Genomic DNA, 22,911 nt, shown 5'->3' with positions numbered 1-22,911 from the left:
AGGACATTCAACAAGCACAGCACTTACACAAATGACTGATGATTGGCTGAGAGAAATTGATGATAAAAAGACTGTGGGGGCTGTTTTGTTAGACTTTAGTGCGGCTTTTGACATTATCGATTATAGTCTGCTGCTGGAAAAATGTATGTGTTATGGCTTTACACCCCCTACTATATTGTGGATAAAGAGTTACCTGTCTAACAGAACACAGAGGGCATTCTTTAATGGATGGCTCTCCAACATAATCCAGGTAGAATCAGGAATTCCCCAGGGCAGCTGTCTAGGCCCCTTACTTTTTTCAATCTTTACTAACAACATGCCACTGGCTTTCAGTGTGTCTATGTAAGCTGATGACTCAACTGTCACGTTCTGACCATAGTTCTTTTGTGTTTTCGTTGTTTTAGTGTTGGTCAGGACGTGAGCTGAGTGGGCATTCTATGTTGTGTGTCTAGTTTTCCTATTTCTATGTTTGGCCTGATATGGTTCTCAATCAGAGGCAGGTGTTAGTCATTGTCTCTGATTGGGAACCATATTTAGGTAGCCTGTTTTGTGTTGGGGTTTGTGGGTGGTTGTCTTCTGTCTTTGTGTCTATGCACCAGATAGGACTATTTCGGTTTTTCACATTTGTTGTTTTGGTATTTTGTAGTGTTCACGTTTTTTTGTCATTATTAAACATGATGAACACTAACCATGCTGCGCTTTGGTCCGATCCCTGCTACACCTCCTCTTCAGACGAAGAGGAGGAAATCTGCCGTTACAGAACCACCCACCATAAAAGGACCAAGCAGCGTGGTAACGGGCAGCAGCGGCAGCAGCAGCGAAGTCAGGATTTATGGACATGGGAGCAGAATCTGGACTACACTACTTGGGAGGAGATAGACAGGTGGGCGGTCGACCCAGGGAGAGTGCCGGAGCCCGCCTGGGATTCGTGAGGAGTGAGGAGGGATACCGGCGTATGGAGGCAGCACGGCGGCGTGGTAGGAAGCCCGAGAGGCAGCCCCAAACATTTCTTGGGGGGGGGAACACGGGGAGTGTGGCGAAGTCAGGTAGGAGACCTGCGCCAACTTCCCGTGCTTACCGTGGAGAGCGAGAGTACGGGCAGACACCGTGTTATGCGGAAGAGCGCACGGTGTCTCCTGTACGTGTGCATAGCCCGGTGCGGTACATCCCAGCTCCTCGTATCGGCCGGGCTAGAGTGGGCATCGAGCCAGGTGCCATGAAGTCGGCTCAACGCATCTGGTCTCCAGTGCGTCTCCTCGGGCCGGTGTACATGGCACCAGCCTTACGCATGGTGTCCCCGGTTCGCCAGCACAGCCCAGTGCGGGCTATTCCACCTCGCCGCACTGGCCTGGCTACGGGGAGCATTCAACCAGGTAGGGTTGGGCAGGCTCGGTGCTCAAGAGCTCCAGTGCGCCTTCACGGTCCGGTCTATCCGGTGCCACCTCCTCGCACCAGCCCAGTACCACCATTGCCAACACCACGCACCAGGCTTCCTGTGCGTTTCCAGAGTCCAGTACACCCTGTTCCTCCTCTCCTCACTCGCCCAGTGGTGTGTGTTCCCAGTCCAGTACCACCAGTGCCAACACCACGCACCAGGCTTCCTGTGCGTCTCCAGAGCCCTGTACGCACTGTTCCTTCTCCCCGCACTCGCCCTGGGGTGCGTGCCCTCAGCCCGGTACCACCAGTGCCGGTACAACGCACCAGGCTTATAGTGCGCCTTGAGAGTCCAGTGTGCCCTGTTCCTGCTCCCCGCACTCGCCCAGTGGTGCGTGTCTCCAGTCCGGTACCACCAGTTCCGGCACCACGCACCAGGCCTACTGTGCGCCTCAGCAGGCCAGAGTCTGCCGTCTGTCCAGCGCCGTCTGAGCTGCCCGTCTGCCCAGCGCCATCTGAGCTGCCCGTCTGCCCAGCGTATTCTGAGCCGCCCGTCTGTCCAGCGCCATCTGAGCCGCCCGTCTGTCCAGCGCCATCTGAGCCGCCCGCCTGTCCTGAGCCGCTAGAGCCGTCCGTCAGTCAGGAGCCGCTAGAGCCGTCCGTCAGTCAGGAGCCGCCAGAGCCGTCCGCCAGTCAGGAGCCGCCAGAGCCGTCCGCCAGTCAGGAGCCGCCAGAGCCGCCCGCCAGTCAGGAGCCGCCAGAGCCGCCCGCCAGTCAGGAGCCGCCAGAGCCGCCCGCCAGTCAGGAGCCGCCAGAGCCGCCAGCCAGTCAGGAGCCGCCAGAGCCGCCCGCCAGTCAGGAGCCGCCAGTGCCGCCCGCCAGTCAGGAGCCGCCAGAGCCGCCCGCCAGTCAGGAGCCGCCAGAGCCGCCCGCCAGTCAGGAGCCGCCAGAGCCGCCTGCCAGTCCGGAGCTGCCCTTCAGTCCGGAGCTGCCCTTCAGTCCGGAGCTGCCTTTCAGTCATGAGCTGTCCTCAGTCCTGAGCTACCCCTCAGTCATGAGCTACCTCTCAGTCATGAGCTACGTCTCAGTCATGAGCTACCTCTCAGTCATGAGCTACCCCTCAGTCCTGAGATGCCCCTCAGTCCTGAGCTGCCCCTCAGTCCTGAGCTGCCCCTCAGTCCTGAGCTGCCCCTCAGTCCGGAGCTGCCCTTCAGTCCGGAGCTACTTCTTCAGTCCAGAGGCGTCTTTCAGTCCAGAAGTGTCCCTCAGTCCTGTGGGCCCATTTAGTAGGGTTCCCCGGCCAGGGTCGGCGGCGAGGGTCGCCGCTCAAAGGAGGACACTAAAGCGGACAAAGACTATGGTGGAGTGGGGTCCACGTCCTGTGCCAGAGCCGCCACCGCGGACAGATGCCCACCCAGACCCTCCCCTGTAGGTTCAGGTTTTGCGGCTGGAGTCCGCACCTTGGGGGGGGGGGGGGTACTGTCACGTTCTGACCATAGTTCTTTTGTGTTTTCGTTGTTTTAGTGTTGGTCAGGACGTGAGCTGAGTGGGCATTTTATGTTGTTTGTCTAGTTTTCCTATTTCTATGTTTGGCCTGATATGGTTCTCAATCAGAGGCAGGTGTTAGTCATTGTCTCTGATTGGGAACCATATTTAGGTAGCCTGTTTTGTGTTGGGGTTTGTGGGTGGTTGTCTTCTGTCTTTGTGTCTATGCACCAGATAGGACTGTTTCGGTTTTTCACATTTGTTGTTTTGGTGTTTTGTAGTGTTCACGTTTTTTTGTCATTATTAAACATGATGAACACTAACCACGCTGCGCTTTGGTCCGATCCCTGCTGCACCTCCTCTTCAGACGAAGAGGAGGAAATCTGCCGTTACATCAACACTATACACGTCAGCTACTACAGCGACTGAAATGGCTGCAACACTTAAAAAGAGCTGCAGTTAATTTCAGAATGGGTGGCAAGGAATAAGTTAGTCCTAAACATTTCAAAAACTAAAAGCAACTTAACCTCAACTAAATCTTGTAATAAATAATGTGGAAATTGAGAAAGTTGGGGTGACTAAACTGCTTGGAGTAACCCTAGATTGTAAACTGTCATGGTAAAAACATATTGATACAACAGTAGCTACTGTAAGATGAGGAGAAGTCTGTCCATAATAAAGCGTTATTCTGCCTTCTTAACAGCACTATCAACAAGGCAGGTCCTACAGGCCCTAGTTTTGTAGCACCTGGACTACTGTTCAGTCGTGTGGTCAGGTGCCACTTAGGAAAATTGCATTTGGCTCAGGACAGGGCAGCACGGCTGACCCTTGGATGTACACAGAGAGCTAACATTAATGATATGCATGTCAATCTCTCCTGGCTCAAAGTGGAGGAGAGATTGACTTCATCACTACTTGTGTTTGTGAAAGGTATTGACATGTTGAATGCACCGAGCTGTCTGTCTGAACTACTAGCACACAGCTCAAAGGAGATGATCGTGGACTACAAGAAAGTAGGGCCGAACACGTCCCCATTCACATCACCAACAGACTGTCCACTGTCCGCAGCAGCTAATGGGGATCCATAATAAATGCAAATACAAATATAAACACGTCCCTGGATGGGTGGTGTGGATATACAGATGTAGGATCTTAATTTGATCACTCTGTTCCTTCAATGCAGAAAATGTAAAACGTGTAGTGTATTTAAGGTTTAAAAAGGCATCTGAAGTAATAATTTCCACTTTGAAATTTCAGGCTTGATTTTCCTTTACAAAAATGTATCAACCCCTACAAAAATATCCATTAATTATAATCCACATAATAATTCACATTTTCTGTTGCTGCCAGATTATTTTCCTGCTGTAGCAAACTGAATCAAATTAAGATCCTACATCTGTCTGTACACGCAGGTGTGTAAATACCCTTAGTGTAGCTTCCCCTATGGGACAAGGCATTTCCGTTTGAACGTTTACAGGTGTTTTTAACGGCAGTAATCAGACAACAGACTGCTTGAACTCTCCCATGACGACGGCATTGTATGTATGTGTGCGTTTATGCGTGTGTGTGTGTGTGTGTGTGTGTGTGTGTGTGTGTGTGTGTGTGTGTGTGTGTGTGTGTGTGTGTGAATGATGGAGTATGCAGGTCCGTAGGTCCCATGTACACTAATAACCAAGACACACCTGCTGTCTCACTGCTAGGGTCAATGACTATTTGTGTGTCCCTGTCCTCAATGATGCCCATTGGACAAAAGCAGCTGCGGTGTGTACTGTAATAAGTACAGTATAAGCACATCAAGTGCATATTCCTGTTTTTCTGGTGTGTAGCTAAGACTTTCACACTTCTCTGAATGTTACCTCTGTATCAAACATTAACCTCATCCCCCCACTTTACCTGCCGTATATTTGGAGTTTTAGATTTTCAGCGACTGTGGTTTCAGATGAATGCATGACAAGTCTCTGCTCTGATCAAGCTCATTAACTCAGGTTCAGCAGTGTCCTCAAATCACCTTCAACTCAAGTCCTGTAGATGACTCTGCTTTAAGAAGACTGAGAGAGTTGCATTGTAATGACTGGGCCAGAAAGTACTACGTAAACAGTTGAACTTGACTCACATGCATACAGTATTCGTGGATTTTACTGCTAAGCAAATGTAGATTTACATAATATCTTACACATAACAGTTACAGTTAATATGAGGGTAAATCCCTGTGGCTATAATGTCACTGATCTCGGTGTGAAGAGCTACATGTCAGAGCACAACTGGTCGTCTACGTCTGCCTCAACAGAATACACTGTTCAAACCAGTTTGTGGCTTACCTAACAGCTTTGTGGTGGAGACGCATACTTCTCTGAGGCAGCCAAAACACTGCTTTGTGTCGGGCTGGCCTGCACCACCCAGGATTGTGAAGTGATGTCTGGTTTCTTCAGCTGTACCCTGATTACACATTTCTGCTGCCCAGTTATCTAACGGTCAGATCATCCTGTGTGTGTGTGTGTGTGTGTGTGTGTGTGTGTGTGTGTGCGTGTGTGTGCGTGCGCGTGCACGTGCACGTGCGTGTGTGTGAATGATGGAGTATGCGGGTCCGTAGGTCCCATGTACACTAATAACCAAGACACACCTGCTGTCTCACTGCTAGGGTCAATGACTATTTGTGTGTCCCTGTCCTCAATGATGCCCATTGGACAAAAGCAGCTGCGGTGTGTACTGTAATAAGTACAGTATAAGCACATCAAGTGCATATTCCTGTTTTTCTGGTGTGTAGTTAAGACTTTCACACTTCTCTGAATGTTACCTCTGTATCAAACATTAACGTCATCCCCCCACTTTACCGGACATGTTAGTTTAAAATACTTTTAGATACATCATCTATTTGGAGTGTTAGATGTTCAGCGACTGTGGTTTCAGATGAATGCATGACAAGTCTCTGCTCTGATCAAGCTCATTAACTCAGGTTCAGCAATGTCCTCAAATCACCTTCAACTCAAGTCCTGTAGATGACTCTGCTTTAAGAAGACTGAGAGAGTTGCATTGTAATGACTGGGCCAGAAAGTACTACGTAAACAGTTGAACTTGACTCACGTGCACACAGTATTTGGTGCATTTGACTGCTAAGTAAACATTTATTTACGTAATGTCTTACACAGTTTCAGTTAATATGAGGGTCAATCTCTCTGGTGGAAAAATGTCACGTAGCTCTTCACACCGAGATCAATGTCAGAGTACAGCATGGCACAACTGGTCGTTTATGTACGTATGCCACAACAGAATACACTGTTCAATCCCGTTTGTGTCTTACCTAACAGCTTTGTGTTCGAGAGGCAGTCAAAACATTGCTTTGTGTTTGGCTGGCCTGCACTACCCAGGATTGTGAAGTGATGTTCAGTCTCTTATAGGACGAGCCATGACTAGAATACATTATATACATATAAAGTGGGTAAAACAGTATGTAAACATTATTAAAACCTTTTAAGAATCGGAACCTTAATCTAACTGCCTGTAGCTCAGTACCTGAAGCAAGGATATGCATATTCTTGATACCATGTGAAAGTAAACACTTGAAGTTTGCGGAAATGTGAAATTCATGTAGGAGAATATAACACATTAGATCTGGTAAAAGATAATACAAAGAAATAAACGTGTTATCTTTTTTTCTTATTTTTTATCATCTTTGACATGCAAGAGAAAGGCCATACATTCAGATATTATTTACCTTCAGCTGTGAATGTATCAAACCAGTTGCCATGATAAAAGTGTTTTGTTGTTGTGCACTATCCTCAAACAATAGCATGGTATTTTTTGCTCTAATAGCTACTGTAAATTGGACACTGCAGTTAGATTAACAAGAATGTAAGCTTTCTGCCCATATAAGACATGTCTATGTCCAGGAATTGGCTGTGTTTACAACGTCATTCTAGTCACATTATCGCATATTGAGAAACAACTGTCCCGGTTTAGGGACACCGATCCCGCAGAGGTTTTAATGTGCCCAGTGTTCAATGACTATGTACATAGTGCAGCAGTCTCTAAGGTGCGGGGTAGAGTACCGGGTGGTAGCCGAATAGTAACAGTGACTAAGTTCAGGGCAGGGTACTGGGCGGAGGCTGGCTAGTGGTGACTGTTTGGCCTGGAGATACAGTAGAAGCTGTTTCTCAGTCTCTCATCCCAGCCTTGATTCACCTGTACTGTCTCCGCCTTCTAGATGGTAGTGGGGTGAACAGGCCATGGCTCGGGTGGCTGAAGTCCTTGATAATCTTCTTGGATTTCCTGTGACACTGGGTGCTGTAGATGTCCTGGAGGGCAGGCAATGTGCCCCTGGTGATGCATTGGGCTGACCACACCACCCTCTGGAAACCCCTGCGGTTGCAGACGGTGCAATTGCCGTACCAGGCGGTGATACAGCTCGACAGGATGCCCTCAATGGTGCATCTGTAGAAGTTTGTTAGGGTCATAAGGGCCAAGCCACATTTCTTCAGCCTCCTGAGGTTGAAGAGCTGCTGTTGCACCTTCTTCACCATGCTGTCTGTGTGAAAGGACCATTTCAGGTTGTCAGCAGGGTAGTAGTGGAGGGTAAACTCACGTAAAACACCAGTTACGTTACCTTTTTATTTGTGAAATAGAACTTACTCACTTTTTTATTTTGTTAATGATTGTTTACCCATTTATTATTGCGTTCCCAGCATTGATCAACGCTCAGAACTCTAACATTCTTGATCAAATCAAATCAAATGTTGTTTGTCACATGCTCCGAATACAACAAGTGTAGACCTTACAGTGAAATGCTTACTTACACGCCCGTAACCCCCCCCCCCCAAAAAAAATTAAGAGATAAAAATAACAAATAATTAAAGAGCAGCAGTAAATAACAATAGCGGGGCAATATACAGGTGGTACCGGTACAGAGTCATTGTGCTGTGGCACCGGTGTCGAGGTAATTGAGGTAATATGTACATGTAGGTAGAGTTATTAAAGTGACTATGCATAGATAATAACAGAGAGTAGCAGCAGTGTAGAAGACATGGGGGGGGCAATGCAAATAGTCTGGGTAACCATTTAATTAGCTGTTCAGGAGTCTTATGACTTGGGGGTAGAAGTTGTTTGGAAGCCTCTTGGACCTAGACTTGGCGCTCCGGTACCGCTTGCCTTGCGGTAGCAGAGAGAACAGTCTATGACTAGGGTGGCTGGAGTCTTTGACAATGTTTATGGCCTTCCTCTGACACCGCATGGTATAGAGGTCCTGGATGGCCTCTATACCATGCTTGGCCCGGGTGATGTACTGGGCTGTACGCACTACCCTCTGTAGTGCCTTGCGGTCGGAGGCCGAGCAGTTGCCATACCAGGCAGTGATGCAACCGGTCAGGATGCTCTCGATGGTGCAGCTGTAAAACCTTTTGAGGATCTGAGGTCCCATGCCAAATCTTTTCATTCTCCGGAGGGGGAATAGGTTTCATTGTGCCCTCTTCATGACTGTCTTGGTGTGCTTGGACCATAATTTGTTAGTTTGTTGGTGATGTGGACGCCAAGGAACTTGAAGCTCTCAACCTGCTCCACAATGAGAATGGGGGCGTTCTCAGTCCTCCTTTTCCTGTAGTCCACAAACATCTCCTTTGTCTTGATCACGTTGAGAGACAGGTTGTTGTTCTTGCACCACACGGTCAGGTCTCTGATCTCCTCCCTATAGGCTGTCTCATCGTTGTCGCACCACACGGTCAGGTCTCTGATCTCCTCCCTATAGGCTGTCTCATCGTTGTCGGTGATCAGGCCTACTAGTGTGGTGTCATCAGCAAACTTAATGATGGTGTTGGAGTCTGTCTGGCCGTGCAGTCATGAGTGAACAGGGAGTACAGGAGGGGACTGAGCACGCACCCCCGAGGGGCCCCCGTGTTGAGGATCAGCGTGGCGGATGTGTTGTTACCTACCCTTACCACCTGGGGGCGGCCCGTCAGGAAGTCCAGGATCCAGTTGCAGAGGGAGGTGTTCAGTCCCAGGGTCCTTAGCTTAATGATGAGGTCTGAGGGTACTATGGTGTTGAATACTGAGCTGTAGTCAATGAATAGCATTCTCACATAGGTGTTCCTTTTGTCCAGGTGGGAAAGGGCAGTGTGGAGTGCAATAGAGATTGTATCATCTGTGGATCTGTTGGTGCGGTATGCAAACTGGAGTGGGTCTAGGGTTTCTGGGATAATGGTGTTGATGTGAGCCATGACCAGCCATGTGAGCCATGTGAGCCATGATCTGAGTTTTAATCGAGCTTTCTTTTCTGCGATTCAGGTATGCTCATTATATTCCCCTGCTCCCCCTGATTTGCCAGCGCATTCATTCAGCAAATTCATTCATCACTCTGTCCAACAGCAAACTCTGCCCATGGCTTAGGCCGAGATGTGAAACAACTATGGCCTTCTCCTTCAATGTTTTTTTTTAAGGAGGCGAAGAGGAAATAGGACACAAGGAGTATGCAAATTAGATTCTTCCAGTGTCCTTGCGAGATGCTGGACATAACATCCCTCAAGTCATGCCGTGTCAACAGACATCCCCCCTAACAAAACAACCCAGACTCTCAGAGAATGAGTGTACAACTGGTAAATAGTCGCTGATGTTTCAGCTAGATGGGCTCTGGCTCCTGTAGCTATAATCTTAACAAAAGATAGGCTACTATAAGTTCTCATAAAATAACCTTGCTTTACAAAGAGTAGTGAGACAGACGAGGCAGGCTGCAATGCAGGAGGCAAAGGAGACACAGAGAGAGGAAGCAAGCAGAGAGAGAGGTTAGTAGTACAGTGGTTCCCAATCTTGGGGTCGGAGATCCATGTGGGGTCCCCTGAAATTTAAATGGGGTCCCATAAGAGAATCTTTATTCTCATCAAACACATTTATAACTTGTTTCTCTTCAAATGGGTATAGAATACAACATTTTATAGTCCACTAAGGGCATTTTACCCTGGTGCACTTTATCAGTTTAGAATATAGAACACTGAATTGCAGTGCAGCTCACATGAGATACTAAGAGCATTAAATTAATTAATTAAAAGATAACACATTTGAATATAAACATCTGCACATCCTATTTTTCTGGACTTTTCTAGTGTCCAGTCCAAATTCGCTATTTTGGGAGGGATGTGCATTTTGTGTCATTGTTAACTACAGGAAATTACATTAGGCCTTCTTCCATAAAGACCTGCATGAAAATGCCATCAAACAATACAGTTCTGAAAATGTAATATGTTTTGGTTTATATCGGTGGTTGTTCGTCTTATCTCGATCGCCCACTGGAGTTTATAGTTTACCCACCTTTTTTTACCACTACAAGCCGAGAAACTTGAAGCTTTAGACCCTCTCTGCTGTGGCCACGTCGTGCTCTCTCTGCTGTCTCCTGAAGTCCACAATCAGCTTCTTAGTTTTGTTGACGTTGATGGAGAGTTTATTTTCCTGGCACCACTCCACCAGGGCTCTCACCTCTTCCCTGGAGGCTGTCTCATCGTTGTTGGTAATCAGGCCTACCACTGTTGTGTCATCAGCAAACTTGATGATTGAGTTGGAGACGTGCGTGTCCACGCAGTTATGGGTGAACAGGGAATAAATGAGGGGGATGAACATGTACCCCTGTGGGGCCCCCGTGTTGAAGATCAGCGTGGCGAAGGTGTTATAGCCTACCTTCAACATGTAATTACAGTGAAAGTGCAGAGTCATGTGTTGGATCTGTCATCACTGCTAGGAACACTAGCCTTGTTGCGAAGCCTGGGGAATTTCCATGGCAGAAATAAGCTGAAGAGGGGTCGGAACCCTGTGTAAATCAGTGACACCTCGTAACAAATCAAATGGCTTGCATTTTACAATGTTTGCAGCACACTGGTTTTCACAGAATTTCTGTTATTACGAAATGAGCTATAGCTGCAGCAAGAGGGGAGAAATGATCTATAGCTGCAGCAAGAGGGGAGAAATGATCTATAGCTGCAGCAAGAGGGGAGAAATGATCTATAGCTGCAGCAAGAGGGGAGAAATGATCTATAGCTGCAGCAAGAGGGGAGAAATGATCTATAGCTGCAGCAAGAGGGGAGAAATGATCTATAGCTGCAGCAAGAGGGGAGAAATGATCTATAGCTGCAGCAAGAGGGGAGAAATGATCTACAATGCTGGCCATATCAATATTTTATATTTTGACGTTTCTGAAGTGATATTTGGCTGTAAAGACTAGCATGAGGGACAGGAAGTAGATGGCAACAAGAGGTTTGTTTTGAGAACAGTCAGCTAACCTTGTAAGCTACCTATGTATAACTAGCTAGCTACTAGCTAGCTATATTTCTTTCATGATTATAAAGCCAACAAAATGTTCATAAAAACAGCATATTATTGACCTAAAAGGCTGTCAGTGTTAGCCCAGTCACTAGCTTATTCTTCAGCAAGGCCATTCTACTGCCAATGTTTCTCTATGGAGATTGCATGGCTGTGTGCTCGATTTGATACACCTGTCTGCAACGGGTGTGGCTGAAATAACCTAATCCACTAAATTGATGGGGTGATTTGATTTGACCACATACTTTTGTCTATATAGTGTATGTGTATAATCGACATTGACAGTAGTTCATTTTGAAAAATAGTTCAACAATTAAAACAACTTTAAACACTTCACTTGAAAGAATCAGCACTTCATCACTTCAAAATGTAAGCTAACTGGTATGTAAACAAATAAGCTAACTGGTATGTAAACAAATAAGCTAACTGGTATGTAAAGATTAGATATCTTAGTCTTAACAACAATAGATAATTGAGTAGTAACAAGTAGGATATTATTACTAAAGCAGGATTTCTAGTGAACAGAAAATACTCCATACGAGACCTGGCCAACCTTGCTCCTCTGATCCCTGACCTACTAGGTGAGCAGACTTCTATTCCAGCCCAGCAATAGCACACTTGATTATCAACTCATTAGATTTGGTAGCAAAGCTGGATCCTAGAGCTTTGTGGACGAATGGAGACAAGGAATAAAGTATGTTTGTCACCAGAGCGGTTTAAAACATGTTGTGACGTTTAACTTTCCCCGCGTAATCCACTGTTAATTTCATGAAAAATTAATCGCAGGCCGACGGCCACACTTGATAACTTTGACTATAACTTTGACTATCCTACCGATCCTCGACTTCGGCGATGTCATTTACAAAATAGCCTCCATAACTCTACTCAGCAAACTGGATGCAGTCTATCACAGTGCCATCCGTTTTGTCACCAAAGCCCCATATACCACCGACCACTGCGACCTGTATGCTCTCGTCGGGCTGGCCCTCGCTACATATTCGTCGCCAAACCCACTGGCTCCAGTTCATCTATAAGTCTTTGCTAGGTAAAGCTCCGCCTTATCTCAGCTCACTGGTCAGCATAGCAACACCCACCCGTAGAACGCGCTCCAGCAGGTATATCTCACTGGTCAACACCTGCTTTGGCCGCCTTTCCTTCCAGTTCTCTGCTGCCAATGAACGAATTGCAAAAATCGCTGAAGTTGGAGACTTATATCTCTCTCACTAACTTTAAGCATCAGCTATCTGAGCAGCTTACCGATGGCTGCAGCTGTACACAGCCCATCTGTAAATAGTCCATCCAACTACCTACCTCATCCTCATATTGTTATTATTTTTGTTTTTTTTGTTCTTTTGCACACCAGTATTTCTACTTGCACATCATCATCTGCACATCTATCACTCCAGTGTTAATTTGCTAAATTGTAATTATTTCGCTACTATGGACTATTTATTGCCTTACCTCCTTACTTCATTTGCACACACTGTATCTAGATTTTTCTATTGTGTTATTGACTGTACTTTTGTTTATCCCATGTGTAACTCTGTGTTGTTGTTTTTTGTCGCACTGCTTTGTTTTATCTTGGCCAGGTCGCAGTTATAAATGAGAACTTGTTCTCAACTAGCCTACCTGGTTAAATAAAGGTTAAATAAATAGAAATTAAAATTTTAAAAATAACTTGAAAACTAGCACTTGAAACTAGCATAGGCAATAACTACCTGGACGGAAAACAATGAAGCACACACACAGCACCCGTTCTACGGGCGTGTGGGGGAGGGTTCTTGAAATGTAATATCCAATCAAAATCTTGCCGCTGTGTCAGCGGACCATTCAACCCGTTTTTGCAATACCAAATTCTCCAGACCTCAAAGGGAGGCGACAACGACATGATTTTGGAGGTATGGCAAAAGGACACTAGAAACAATATAACAGAGATTATTTATGTCTGACAAGATACATGTCTCTCCGCCCTAACAATGGTAGTTGTTGTCCACAAAGCGGCCCGGCGGGCAGTCTAGCTCCCGCCTATCCTTTATTTTGATTGGTGGATACATCTAATTATTGTCATACATTTTTGAATATTCAATGAGGGTTGTTGACGTCAACTGTCTGTATACAATGGCGAGAGATGCTACTAGCCTCATTTTATGAATATGCATAGCTACCTCGAGACTAGTCCGATATAAAGTGTTTTTTTTCTCAAAGTTGCTGGGATGTCTTGTGTCTTACTTATATCAGTACACTCATAACAACTTAAGCATGACGAAACTTCTATTAGATCAAATAAACCTCAAGTGTTAGCCAAATTCAACACTCATTGACCTCCATGCAAACACTCCTTGCTTGGTGGGCGAAACAACGAAAAAACGCCACCTGCTGGAGGGAAACAGATTGTCTTCCTCTTCTTTTCTGACTACAATGACAACAGCCAGGTCAGACAGTTTAACCCTAATGGAGTTGAGATCATATGTTGGTTTTCAAAGGGCGTAACTGAGGGATACGTAGGTCAAAATGTATGCATTTATACTCATGTTCAGGTCTTCAGTGTGTTGATTATATATGTTAAAAAATGTCTGAACTCTGCTTTGTTTTAATGGGCTCGAGTACACTCTCTTAAACATTGAGTCATACAGTAAATGTTCACTACAAGGATCAATCTTTTTAAAGAAAATAAGCATAACACTTGTGGTGAAATCCACAAAAACACACAGCAGCTCCCTCAAGACACATACAGCAGAGTAGGAACTGCTTCAGATACATGATGTCAAGAGCGAGTATGTGATGCGTAAGAGGGCAGTGTGTCTGTCAGTAGTGCTGGTACAGTAAATGATACCCCTCTGAGTCTAGCTGGTCTGCAGGGCCCCTCCTTCCCCCACAGGGTCCGTCCGTGCCACTGCCAAGTCTCACAGAATGACTTCCAGCTGGGGCACAGAGAAAGAGACCAACCGTGGCCACTTGGTACATAATCAAATAACTAAAAGGCAGCTTGCTGCCAAAATGTTGGTGACACTCTATACACTGCATCACGAAGACGTTAAACACAGTACGGTGTATAATGTTCAGCTACATTTTTTGTTAAAACGATCTACACCTCAAGTTCCACCAACCTAAATCTGGCAATTCAAGGGGAGTTTTTTCCTTACTTTAAAATACTCTTTTCCCACAACCAGGCATACAAAATCCGATGCGCCAAGCTGGGGGTGCTTTCAGTGGCTCATTTACAGAGAGATAGCCACTCCAGCTGGACAGGAATTGCAAATGTCTATAACCTCAATTCAAATGGATTTCTCAATTTCTGAGTAAATAATGAGAGACAATGTAACAGAGGCAATGGTTTTAGTAAACTATAGTCATTTATTGTTATCAATATAATAGAATCATGACAGATAAACAAAGCATCTGCATTTCATCAGTGCAATTGTATTAATACCAGAAAAAGCATTGTTTATTCCATTTGCATTGCCAGTTAGAACATGTATTAATTAAAATAATGTCATCAGAATCACACAACAGAAGACTCATAGTCATAAATGACATATGAGATCATATAAATAATAAGCAATCATGCTAGTCAATTCAAGTATGCCATTTTACATGGCTCAATGTGCAAATATACTGTAGCAATGTTAAATCACAAATGGTCCATACAACCAAAATTCAGCTAATTGTTCAATATTTATCTACATAATATAAGGAAGTGATATTTCAATGAGAAGTATACATGTACATCAAATGCATAGATGTGATAGCAAGCCTGCGTATGTCTTTGGCTAAATTGCAGTGAGAGTTTTTTTCAAGAACATGACACCTTGCACCAACTGTGTCACCTCCTTCCGGAATACATGGTAAGTATATTCAAATAAATCATCAAATAACTAAATACAAAAAAACTTCAAATTGCTTCACATGCTTGAGCTGCTACAAAGCAATGGAATGCAGATTAGCATAAAAAGCATATAATCCACCATAGGCCTATATCTTAACGTAACCTATATCTTAAAGATAAACTAAATCTGCATGCTTATTATAAGAGGTTTTCAAGGAATGCTTTTATATCTGTAATGCACTGAAAAAACTACCACATCTATAGAACAACTATCTTGGGGGAAAAGAACGTTTCTCTAGAATGTCCCTGTATTCCAGGCTGGTCATAGAGTCATCAGTGTACAGGGTTTCCCTCCTGGGCCTTGTTCCTGTCCACGTCACATACTGACCAGGCCCTTACACAGGGCTGTGATGTGAGGCTACAGCTACCTGCTTGGGCTCCTCAACTCGACTTACTGTTTGTCTGGAGCAAGGTGAGGAGAGCGAAGAGAACGAGAGAGAGGAGAGTGCATTTTAGTACACACTCAAATAGAAAAGCAAATGTGAGTCAAAATATGGACGTTTTTATTTTGATAAAAGGCAAATCCTCATTCAACTAGGTTAATATTAACACAACTATACATAAACCAAACAGTTATTTTTTCTGAATAGTCTTTTGGCACGTTACCTTTATTTGGGACAAACTTGAGCGAGTTGCTGAATATTCAGAATCGTGAGATGCCTTCCTCCGGACCGTCGTTGACAAACTCATGGCCCAGTCCATTACCACACTTCCCACAAAGCACCTGGACACCATTACCACAACATTACACCACTATTGAGGTAAGAAGAGACTGATTTTGAGGTAAACAATCCCATTAAAGGTCAACTCTGATATTTACAGCTATTTAAGATTGGGTTTAGAGGCACAATCTGGGATATTCATGTAAATCTCTAGGAGAGTCAGCCTACCTTGAAGGCTGTGAGTGACTCCATCATCTTGGTGACACTGTCCTCTTTGATGGTCTCAGTGAAGGCAGGCCACGGGGAGGAGTGGGGGAACTTAGACCTGCTGGAGAACAGCGGGTTGTTGCACTGAGAACACACATACATACCTAGAGAGAACCAGGTAGAGGGGTGTAGGGGGTTAAGTCATCATTAAGGAAAGATACACATTATGTATGTAACAATATATTTATATTGCATTATAATACATGTAATGACTATTTTAGATGTAGTGAGGTTTTTATACAAACCTTGTATAACACACAAGAATAGTAGCCTAACCTGCAGCTTAGAGAACTGATTAATTCGCCTGTAGTAACAGTTCAGTAGTATTTAATCCTGAAACAAGAGCAAGTCACAACACCAATCAAAGCAAAAATGTGCTTAATCACAGAAATACTCACCTGGTTTGAAATGGTCTTTATAGACCTCGCCATCAAAAAATGAGCAAAAAGACATTCTGACTGTAAAGAGAGAACACTATTTGTGGAGATAAGCTTTGACAGCGACAGTTAAATAGACTGGCAGCACAGAATGGGTCGGGCTACAAGATAAGCTTCCGCACATGTGACCAAGTTGTATTATGCAAGCCCTGCCCACGGTTCAAATCTTGACCACTAGATGTCAGTGTTGGACAAACAGTGAGACAACAAGTGAATCTTGGAGAAAGTCCTGGCGAAGCAAGTGAGTTACAAGTAGCCTAAGTAAGTGATACATCTAGAATACTTTTCGGGACACACGAACAGCGGACACAAATAACTGTATGGTAGATATAGGAGGAAAATAGACCATAAGAAGTTGATGTCATCCATTTATTTACCAGTTTTCCATAAAAGCATCTCTGACATACAAAAAATAATATGTCAATCAGTAATTAAAAACATAACTGGTAAGAGACCAGGGATTCATTGTAAAGAAGACCTCAAAAATATAAACACATGAAGTACATTTATCTTTTCTGAAATGCATTAACCACTTGGATCTTAAGTTCGGCTCTCGTGAGAAGCTTCTTCAGGAGGTGCTCAGTCCAAAGTGCGCTGTCTGTCACTCATACTTGCAGTAGTGTTTGAGTCTCTCAGGCAGTTCCAGCCAGTCCAGAGCCATCCTGTGGACTATGTTTTTCTGGATGCACTTTCTACACAGAGTCTGCAGGGAGGAAACTGAAGCAAGGGATGAGAAAAGAAAGCGAGAAAAGCCTTGTTAAAACTAATTAATAGAAACTACAACGACCTCAATCTGAAATATTTGTATGTGTATATTGTATATGTTTTGGTTTCATTCACTTGACACTTACATCCATATTCCACCTGGACAATGCGAACTTGCTTTGTAGCAGAGTACACGTCAACCACAGCATACAAAGGCTGCAGCATTGGGATGCCCTTAGCTGATGCACCCATATCCTCTCCGTTAATGACAACATGCATGTCAGCCAGGCCCTGTCCTTTGGGCACATACAGCACCCCTATCCGACTACGTCTGGCAGTGGGGGGGAGGGCATTGGTCTTGTACAGGTCATCCAAGATGTGGCTGAAGCGTCCGGGTCGACTCCGACCAACCAGCTTGTCCATGGGGATTTTAACTTTCTCAATGTGCAGGTGGGAGTCTGTGAAGAACGTCTTGGGTTTGGGATTAATCGCTTCTTCTTCCACATCACCACCCCCCAGCCTAGGTAGCCTCCTACCTCCCTCTTCCCTACCATCCCCTAACCTATGACCCCCGGCCAACCCTCCATCTCCTGCCCCCTCTCCCTCAGGTGCCACAGCCTCCTCCTCCACTACCCGGTTGTGGTTTCGTGTGATAGCAAACACCCAGCTGTCCCCCAGGTCCATGAGGTCCGGCAGGGAGTACTCAGGCACCGTTTCGAAGGTCAGAGGGTCTCTGGCGGTCAGCCCGATCCGCAGGTGGCCACACCAGCCCAGCTCCTTCTCCTCGATCTCCACCAGGAAGATCTCCCCAGGACTCAGGGGCTCTCTGCTGAAGCACACCCCGTTGGCAAAGCTCTCCACTCGGGTAGCCTGGGTCCCTGTAGGATCTAGCTGCACGTTAGTTCCATGGATATGGTGGAATTCCTGAAACTGGTCAAGAAAAGGTAAAGGTTCCATGTCACAAAGTGACTTGGTGGGCTGGATACAGTTACTTCAGTGGAAATGATATGCCTAAAGAGTAGGCCTGTCGCCTGTGGATCTGAATAAAATAATAAAATAAACAAATACACTCCCAACCAAAACCATACAAAAAGGTGTACAGTGGCCCTCTATCCAAAGCTCTTACGGTGTCTTCCTTATTTTGAGTAGAGTTGGTAGTAAACGCATGGTCATTGTGCAGACACACACTCGCATACACACAACTACCCCTTAGCCTAGTGCCTATCTGTTGGCTACTCAGGGAAGTTTCTGGTGCCATGGAGAGGGCTATTTTTGAACAGCTGCATATGTCAACAGATGGCAAGGTATGCAAGGGGAGACCCATAAACACACACATGGATGGATGGGGAGTGGTTAGTTAGAGAACCCCCTGGGCCCAAGTGCTCATTTAATTTCACAATATAATATGCACATTATTATACAGTAGTCTAATTATCACAACGCCTATATGCCAGATAAGACCATGGATCTACAGTATTATATTAGTAAGTCTAAAGTCTGAACAACATTGTCTGAATACAATTTGTAGGTAAATCAGTCATTAGGCCAATATACTGCAATATAGAGGTGTCTAATTGCTGTATGATAATACCTAATTACCATAGTATCATATGTTAATAAATTCATATGTTGCTAGGTGTACTATCTGATATCCGATTTCTAAATATAGTCAGTGCAAATGTATTCTTATGTAAATCAGTCATTATAATGATATATTAATGCACCCCACATTTATATCATGTACCTCTGAAGAAGCCATAGGACCATCACTGCGTCCCAAATGGCACCCTATTCCCTACACAGTGCACTGCTTTTGAGCCCTGGCTGAAAGTAGTGCACTATATAGGGAGAATGCTGCCATTTAAGATGCAGACCATGTCTATATAAGACTTGAACGAGATGACTCTGCTTGATGTAGATTGTGTATTCAGTATGTTGACTCTGCTCCCATTGTAAGAAAAAAACATCAGTGACATCAGTGTTGTGTTAGAGGAGAGGGATGAACGGTATGATGTCACAGTATCCTTGAGAATAGCTACAACAACAACTGTTCCTTTGGGCAGAGGAATGTATCCTCTAATAGGGGGTTATCCTAGAGAGAGAGGGGGTGGAGAGAGAAGAGAGAGAGCGGAAGAGAAGAAGAGAGAAAGCAGGAGAGAAAGAGCGAGAGGGAGAGAGGCAAAGAGAGAGAGGGAGAGAGAGATGGTAGAAAGAGAGGGGGGGGGGGGTATTCCCCAGCTGCAGCAGTGAGTCTGAACACTATGCCCAGTTCCTTGTCATTTCCAGAGCTTTCTGTATCTAGGCCAAGATAGATGGAGTGCCCTGTTCATTATTTTCTCCCTCTCCCCTGCTTTCTGAAGTGTTCTCCTGCTCCAGGCCAATGAGATGACTCCTGCTCTTTTTATCTATAGGACAAGTTAATAAAGGTTTCTATGGAATGGGGTTGAGAGCATTGTCATAGCATCCATGGCCTGTGAAAAATAGACTGACTCAAAATGTGATTGTATATTTTTTTATTGGCTTGCTTGTGTGAAATAATATATTGGCCATTTCATATGTGGTTTCACAATTGTTTGAATTTATATAATGACTTCAGAATAAAGTTAAACCTTCTATAAAAAAAGAGAGGTAGGCTATAGAAGCAACACCAACTGAGCATCTCTGTTTCACTCTAGGTGTGTGTGCGTGTGTGTGAGAGTGAGAAAGTGCGGAGAGAGTGTGTTGAGGCTGGAATATTTAATCTGGATTAAAGTGCACTGCGGCCATGGTTTTTATAATCAGATTGGTGAGAGGAGCTCTAGAGCTTCTGCTGATGATGCTGGGAGCGCGTGTCATATCTAGAACAGAGTCCGCAAGTGGGAGGTGTGCACGAGCGCAGCGCGTGGTGGAACTGGAGTCACACTATATTTTCTATTAAAAGATCAGTGGGCAGCGCACCTTTCTCTTTTTAATAGACAGTCACTACACATCACTGAACACGAACAACCGACAATTATTCTTACTGTGGTCCGTCGTGAAGAATTAACATTGTTGATACAAGTGGGCGCAGCAAACCAGGCTTGTGATGTGACAAGCGCGCACTGTGAGCATTTCGCTGGACATCTCTCTAGGTCGCATCTGACAACCTTGACACACCGTTATTTTGGAGAATAAAACTATCGAATTGTAAATCGTATTGTCAAGTTAATCGTGACTGGAGTTCGCTTCTCGATGTGTCAGTGATAATTGAACAATACAGGAGAAGTGGTGTGGTTTGTGTCCATGCTGCAGCGATAACCAGGTAAATTGAATTCCGTTTTGGTACTTGATATTATTGCTTTTTAATTGAATATGTTTTGGAGCCTCGAAATATTTAATTTCAAGTTCAAATACTTTAAAGGGTAACTATCAACCCCAATGTCAGCCTTTGCCCAACCCCTTCAAAATGTACATTTGACCCGGCCACAAACACAACATCTCAGGTGAGAAGTTGTGGGTGAAGTTGTGGGTGGGAGGAATTGCTAATAAATATTAATTTCGTTGGTAGGTGAACGTAGATGTACCTGTCCCAAAACTTTCTCAGTAGACATACTTAGCAGAAGTCCACTGACACGCTCTGATAATAACATTGTGTGCATCGCGAGCAAAAGACCCTCTGGACAGTTAGCTCACAGTGGTAAGGCGCCGAGTTCCTGACATCTGTTGCCACTTGAGTTGTAAATTGGAATCCCTAATGGGGTATAAAATAAATATTTGAAATGTGGACTCACATGTATTGTGTTGGAAAGAAAAGTGTAATCATCACCTTGAAAATTAAGATTAGGGGCTCAATCCAACCTGCATTGCAGTATTTACAAGGTAGCTCTTTTTCCAATGGTCAAATTTACTCACAGATTGGTTTTGGGTACTGTATAAAACATACAACTACTACCAGGGTGACCCCTCTCATAGGTATGCTTTCACTTTTCAGAATTAGAAATGTGTGGGCATGTGGTGAATATTGTAAATAAAGGATTAACAAATACACAGGTATGTACAGTTGAAGTCGGAAGTTTACATACACCTTAGCCAAATACATTTAAACTCAGTTTTTCACAATTCTTGACATTTAATCCTTGTAAATATTCCCTGTTTTAGGTCAGTTAGGATCACCACTTTATTTTAAGAATGTGAAATGTCAGAATAATAAGAGAGAGAATTATTTAGTTCAGCTTTTATTTCTATCATCACATTCCCAGTGGGTCAGAAGTTTACATACACTATATTAGTATTTGGTAGCATTGCCTTTAAATTGTTTAACTTGGGTCAATCGTTTCAGGTAGCCTTCCACAAGCTTCCCACAATGAGTTGGGTAAATTTTGGCCCATTCCTCCTGACAGAGCTGGTGTAACTGAGTCAGGTTTATAGGCCTTCTTGCTCGCACACGCTTTTTCAGTTCTGCCCATAAATGTTCTATAGGATTGAGGTCAGGGCTTTGTGATGGCCACTCCAATACCCTGACTTTGTTGTCCTTAAGCCATTTTGCCACAACTTTGGAAGTATGCTTGGGGTCATTGTCCATTTGGAAGACCCATTTGCGACCAAGCTTTAACTTCCTGACTGATGTCTTGAGATGTTGCTTCAATATAGCCACATACTTTTCCTGCCTCATGATGCCATCTATTTTGTGAAGTGCACCAGTCCCTCCTGCAGCAAAGCACCCCCACAACATGATGCTGCCACCCCCGTGCTTCACGGTTGGGATGGTGTTCTTCGGCTTGCAAGCCTCCTCCTTTTTCCTCCAAACATAATGATGATCATTATGGCCAAACAGTTCTATTTTTGTTTCATCAGACCAGAGGACTTTTCTCCAAAAAGTACGATCTAAAAGTACGATGTCAGGTTGCAAACCGTAGTCTGGCTTTTTTATGGCGGTTTTGGAGCAGTGGCTTCTTCCTTTCTGAGCAGCCTTTCAGGTTATGTCGATATAGGACTCGTTTTACTGTGGATATAGATAGTTTTGTACCTGTTTCCTCCAGCATCTTCACAAGGTCCTTTGCTGTTGTTCTGGGATTGATTTGCACTTTTCGCACCAAAGTACGTTTAACTCTAGGAGACAGAACGCGTCTCCTTCCTGAGCGGTACGTCGGCTGCGTGGTCCCATTGTGTTTATACTTGCATACTATTATTTGTACAGATGAACGTGGTACCTTCAGGCATTTGGAAATTTCTCCCAAGGATGAACCAGACTTGTGGAGTTCTTGGCTGATTTCTTTAGATCTTTCCATGATGTCAAGCAAAGAGGCAGTGAGTTTGAAGGTAGGCCTTGAAATACATTCACAGGTACACCTCCAATTGACTCAAATTATGTCAATTAGCCTATCAGAAGCTTCTAAAGCCATGACATAATTTTCTGGAATTTTCCAAGCTGTTCAAAGGCACAGTCAACTTAGTGTAAGTAAACTTTTGACACACTGGAATTGTGATACAGTGAATTATAAGTGAAATGATCAGTCTGTAAACAATTGTTGGAAAAATTACTTGTGTCATTCACAAAGTAGATGTCCTAACCGACTTGCCAAAACTATAGTTTGTTAACAAGACATTTGTGGAGTGGTTGAAAAACAAGTTTTAATGACTCCAACCTAAGTGTATGTAAATTTACAACTTCAACTGTATGTATCTGCCCCGTGTGGGATTCGAACTCACAATCATTGAATTTTGAGCAAACTAGGCAACTGTGCCCCCAATCAGTCATAGTTGTGTGTTGGGAAACATACAAGGAGTTGACATGACCACCATTGTCCTCTATTTCTTGTTAAGATGGATGTAGCTTCAAATATAAAGG

At 44.5% G+C, this 22,911-nt stretch overlaps 2 protein-coding genes across 2 annotated transcripts; both read right to left on the bottom strand.

Moving 5' to 3' along the window:
- Nucleotides 1-14,482: 14,482 nt before the first annotated feature.
- msrb1b (methionine sulfoxide reductase B1b) lies at nucleotides 14,483-16,507 on the bottom strand. The gene is made up of 4 exons (XM_038974900.1): nucleotides 16,362-16,507; nucleotides 15,925-16,067; nucleotides 15,641-15,758; nucleotides 14,483-15,436 (listed from the first exon to the last, which is right to left on the bottom strand). Exons 1-4 carry the CDS (start codon nucleotides 16,414-16,416, stop codon nucleotides 15,426-15,428), a joined length of 327 nt encoding a protein of 108 aa, XP_038830828.1. The 5' UTR covers nucleotides 16,417-16,507; the 3' UTR covers nucleotides 14,483-15,425.
- A 320-nt stretch (nucleotides 16,508-16,827) lies between these two features.
- neurl2 (neuralized E3 ubiquitin protein ligase 2) lies at nucleotides 16,828-18,255 on the bottom strand. Its single transcript, XM_038975366.1, has 3 exons — nucleotides 17,675-18,255; nucleotides 17,252-17,596; nucleotides 16,828-17,117 (listed from the first exon to the last, which is right to left on the bottom strand). Exons 1-3 carry the CDS (start codon nucleotides 18,060-18,062, stop codon nucleotides 17,002-17,004), a joined length of 849 nt encoding a protein of 282 aa, XP_038831294.1. The 5' UTR covers nucleotides 18,063-18,255; the 3' UTR covers nucleotides 16,828-17,001.
- Nucleotides 18,256-22,911: the final 4,656 nt, after the last annotated feature.

Source organism: Salvelinus namaycush, chromosome 35 (genome assembly GCF_016432855.1).
Source record: "Salvelinus namaycush isolate Seneca chromosome 35, SaNama_1.0, whole genome shotgun sequence".
NCBI classification, from domain to species: Eukaryota; Metazoa; Chordata; class Actinopteri; order Salmoniformes; family Salmonidae; genus Salvelinus; species Salvelinus namaycush.
Note: the sequence above shows the minus strand (reverse complement) of the source record. Positions and strands in the feature narration are given on the sequence as shown.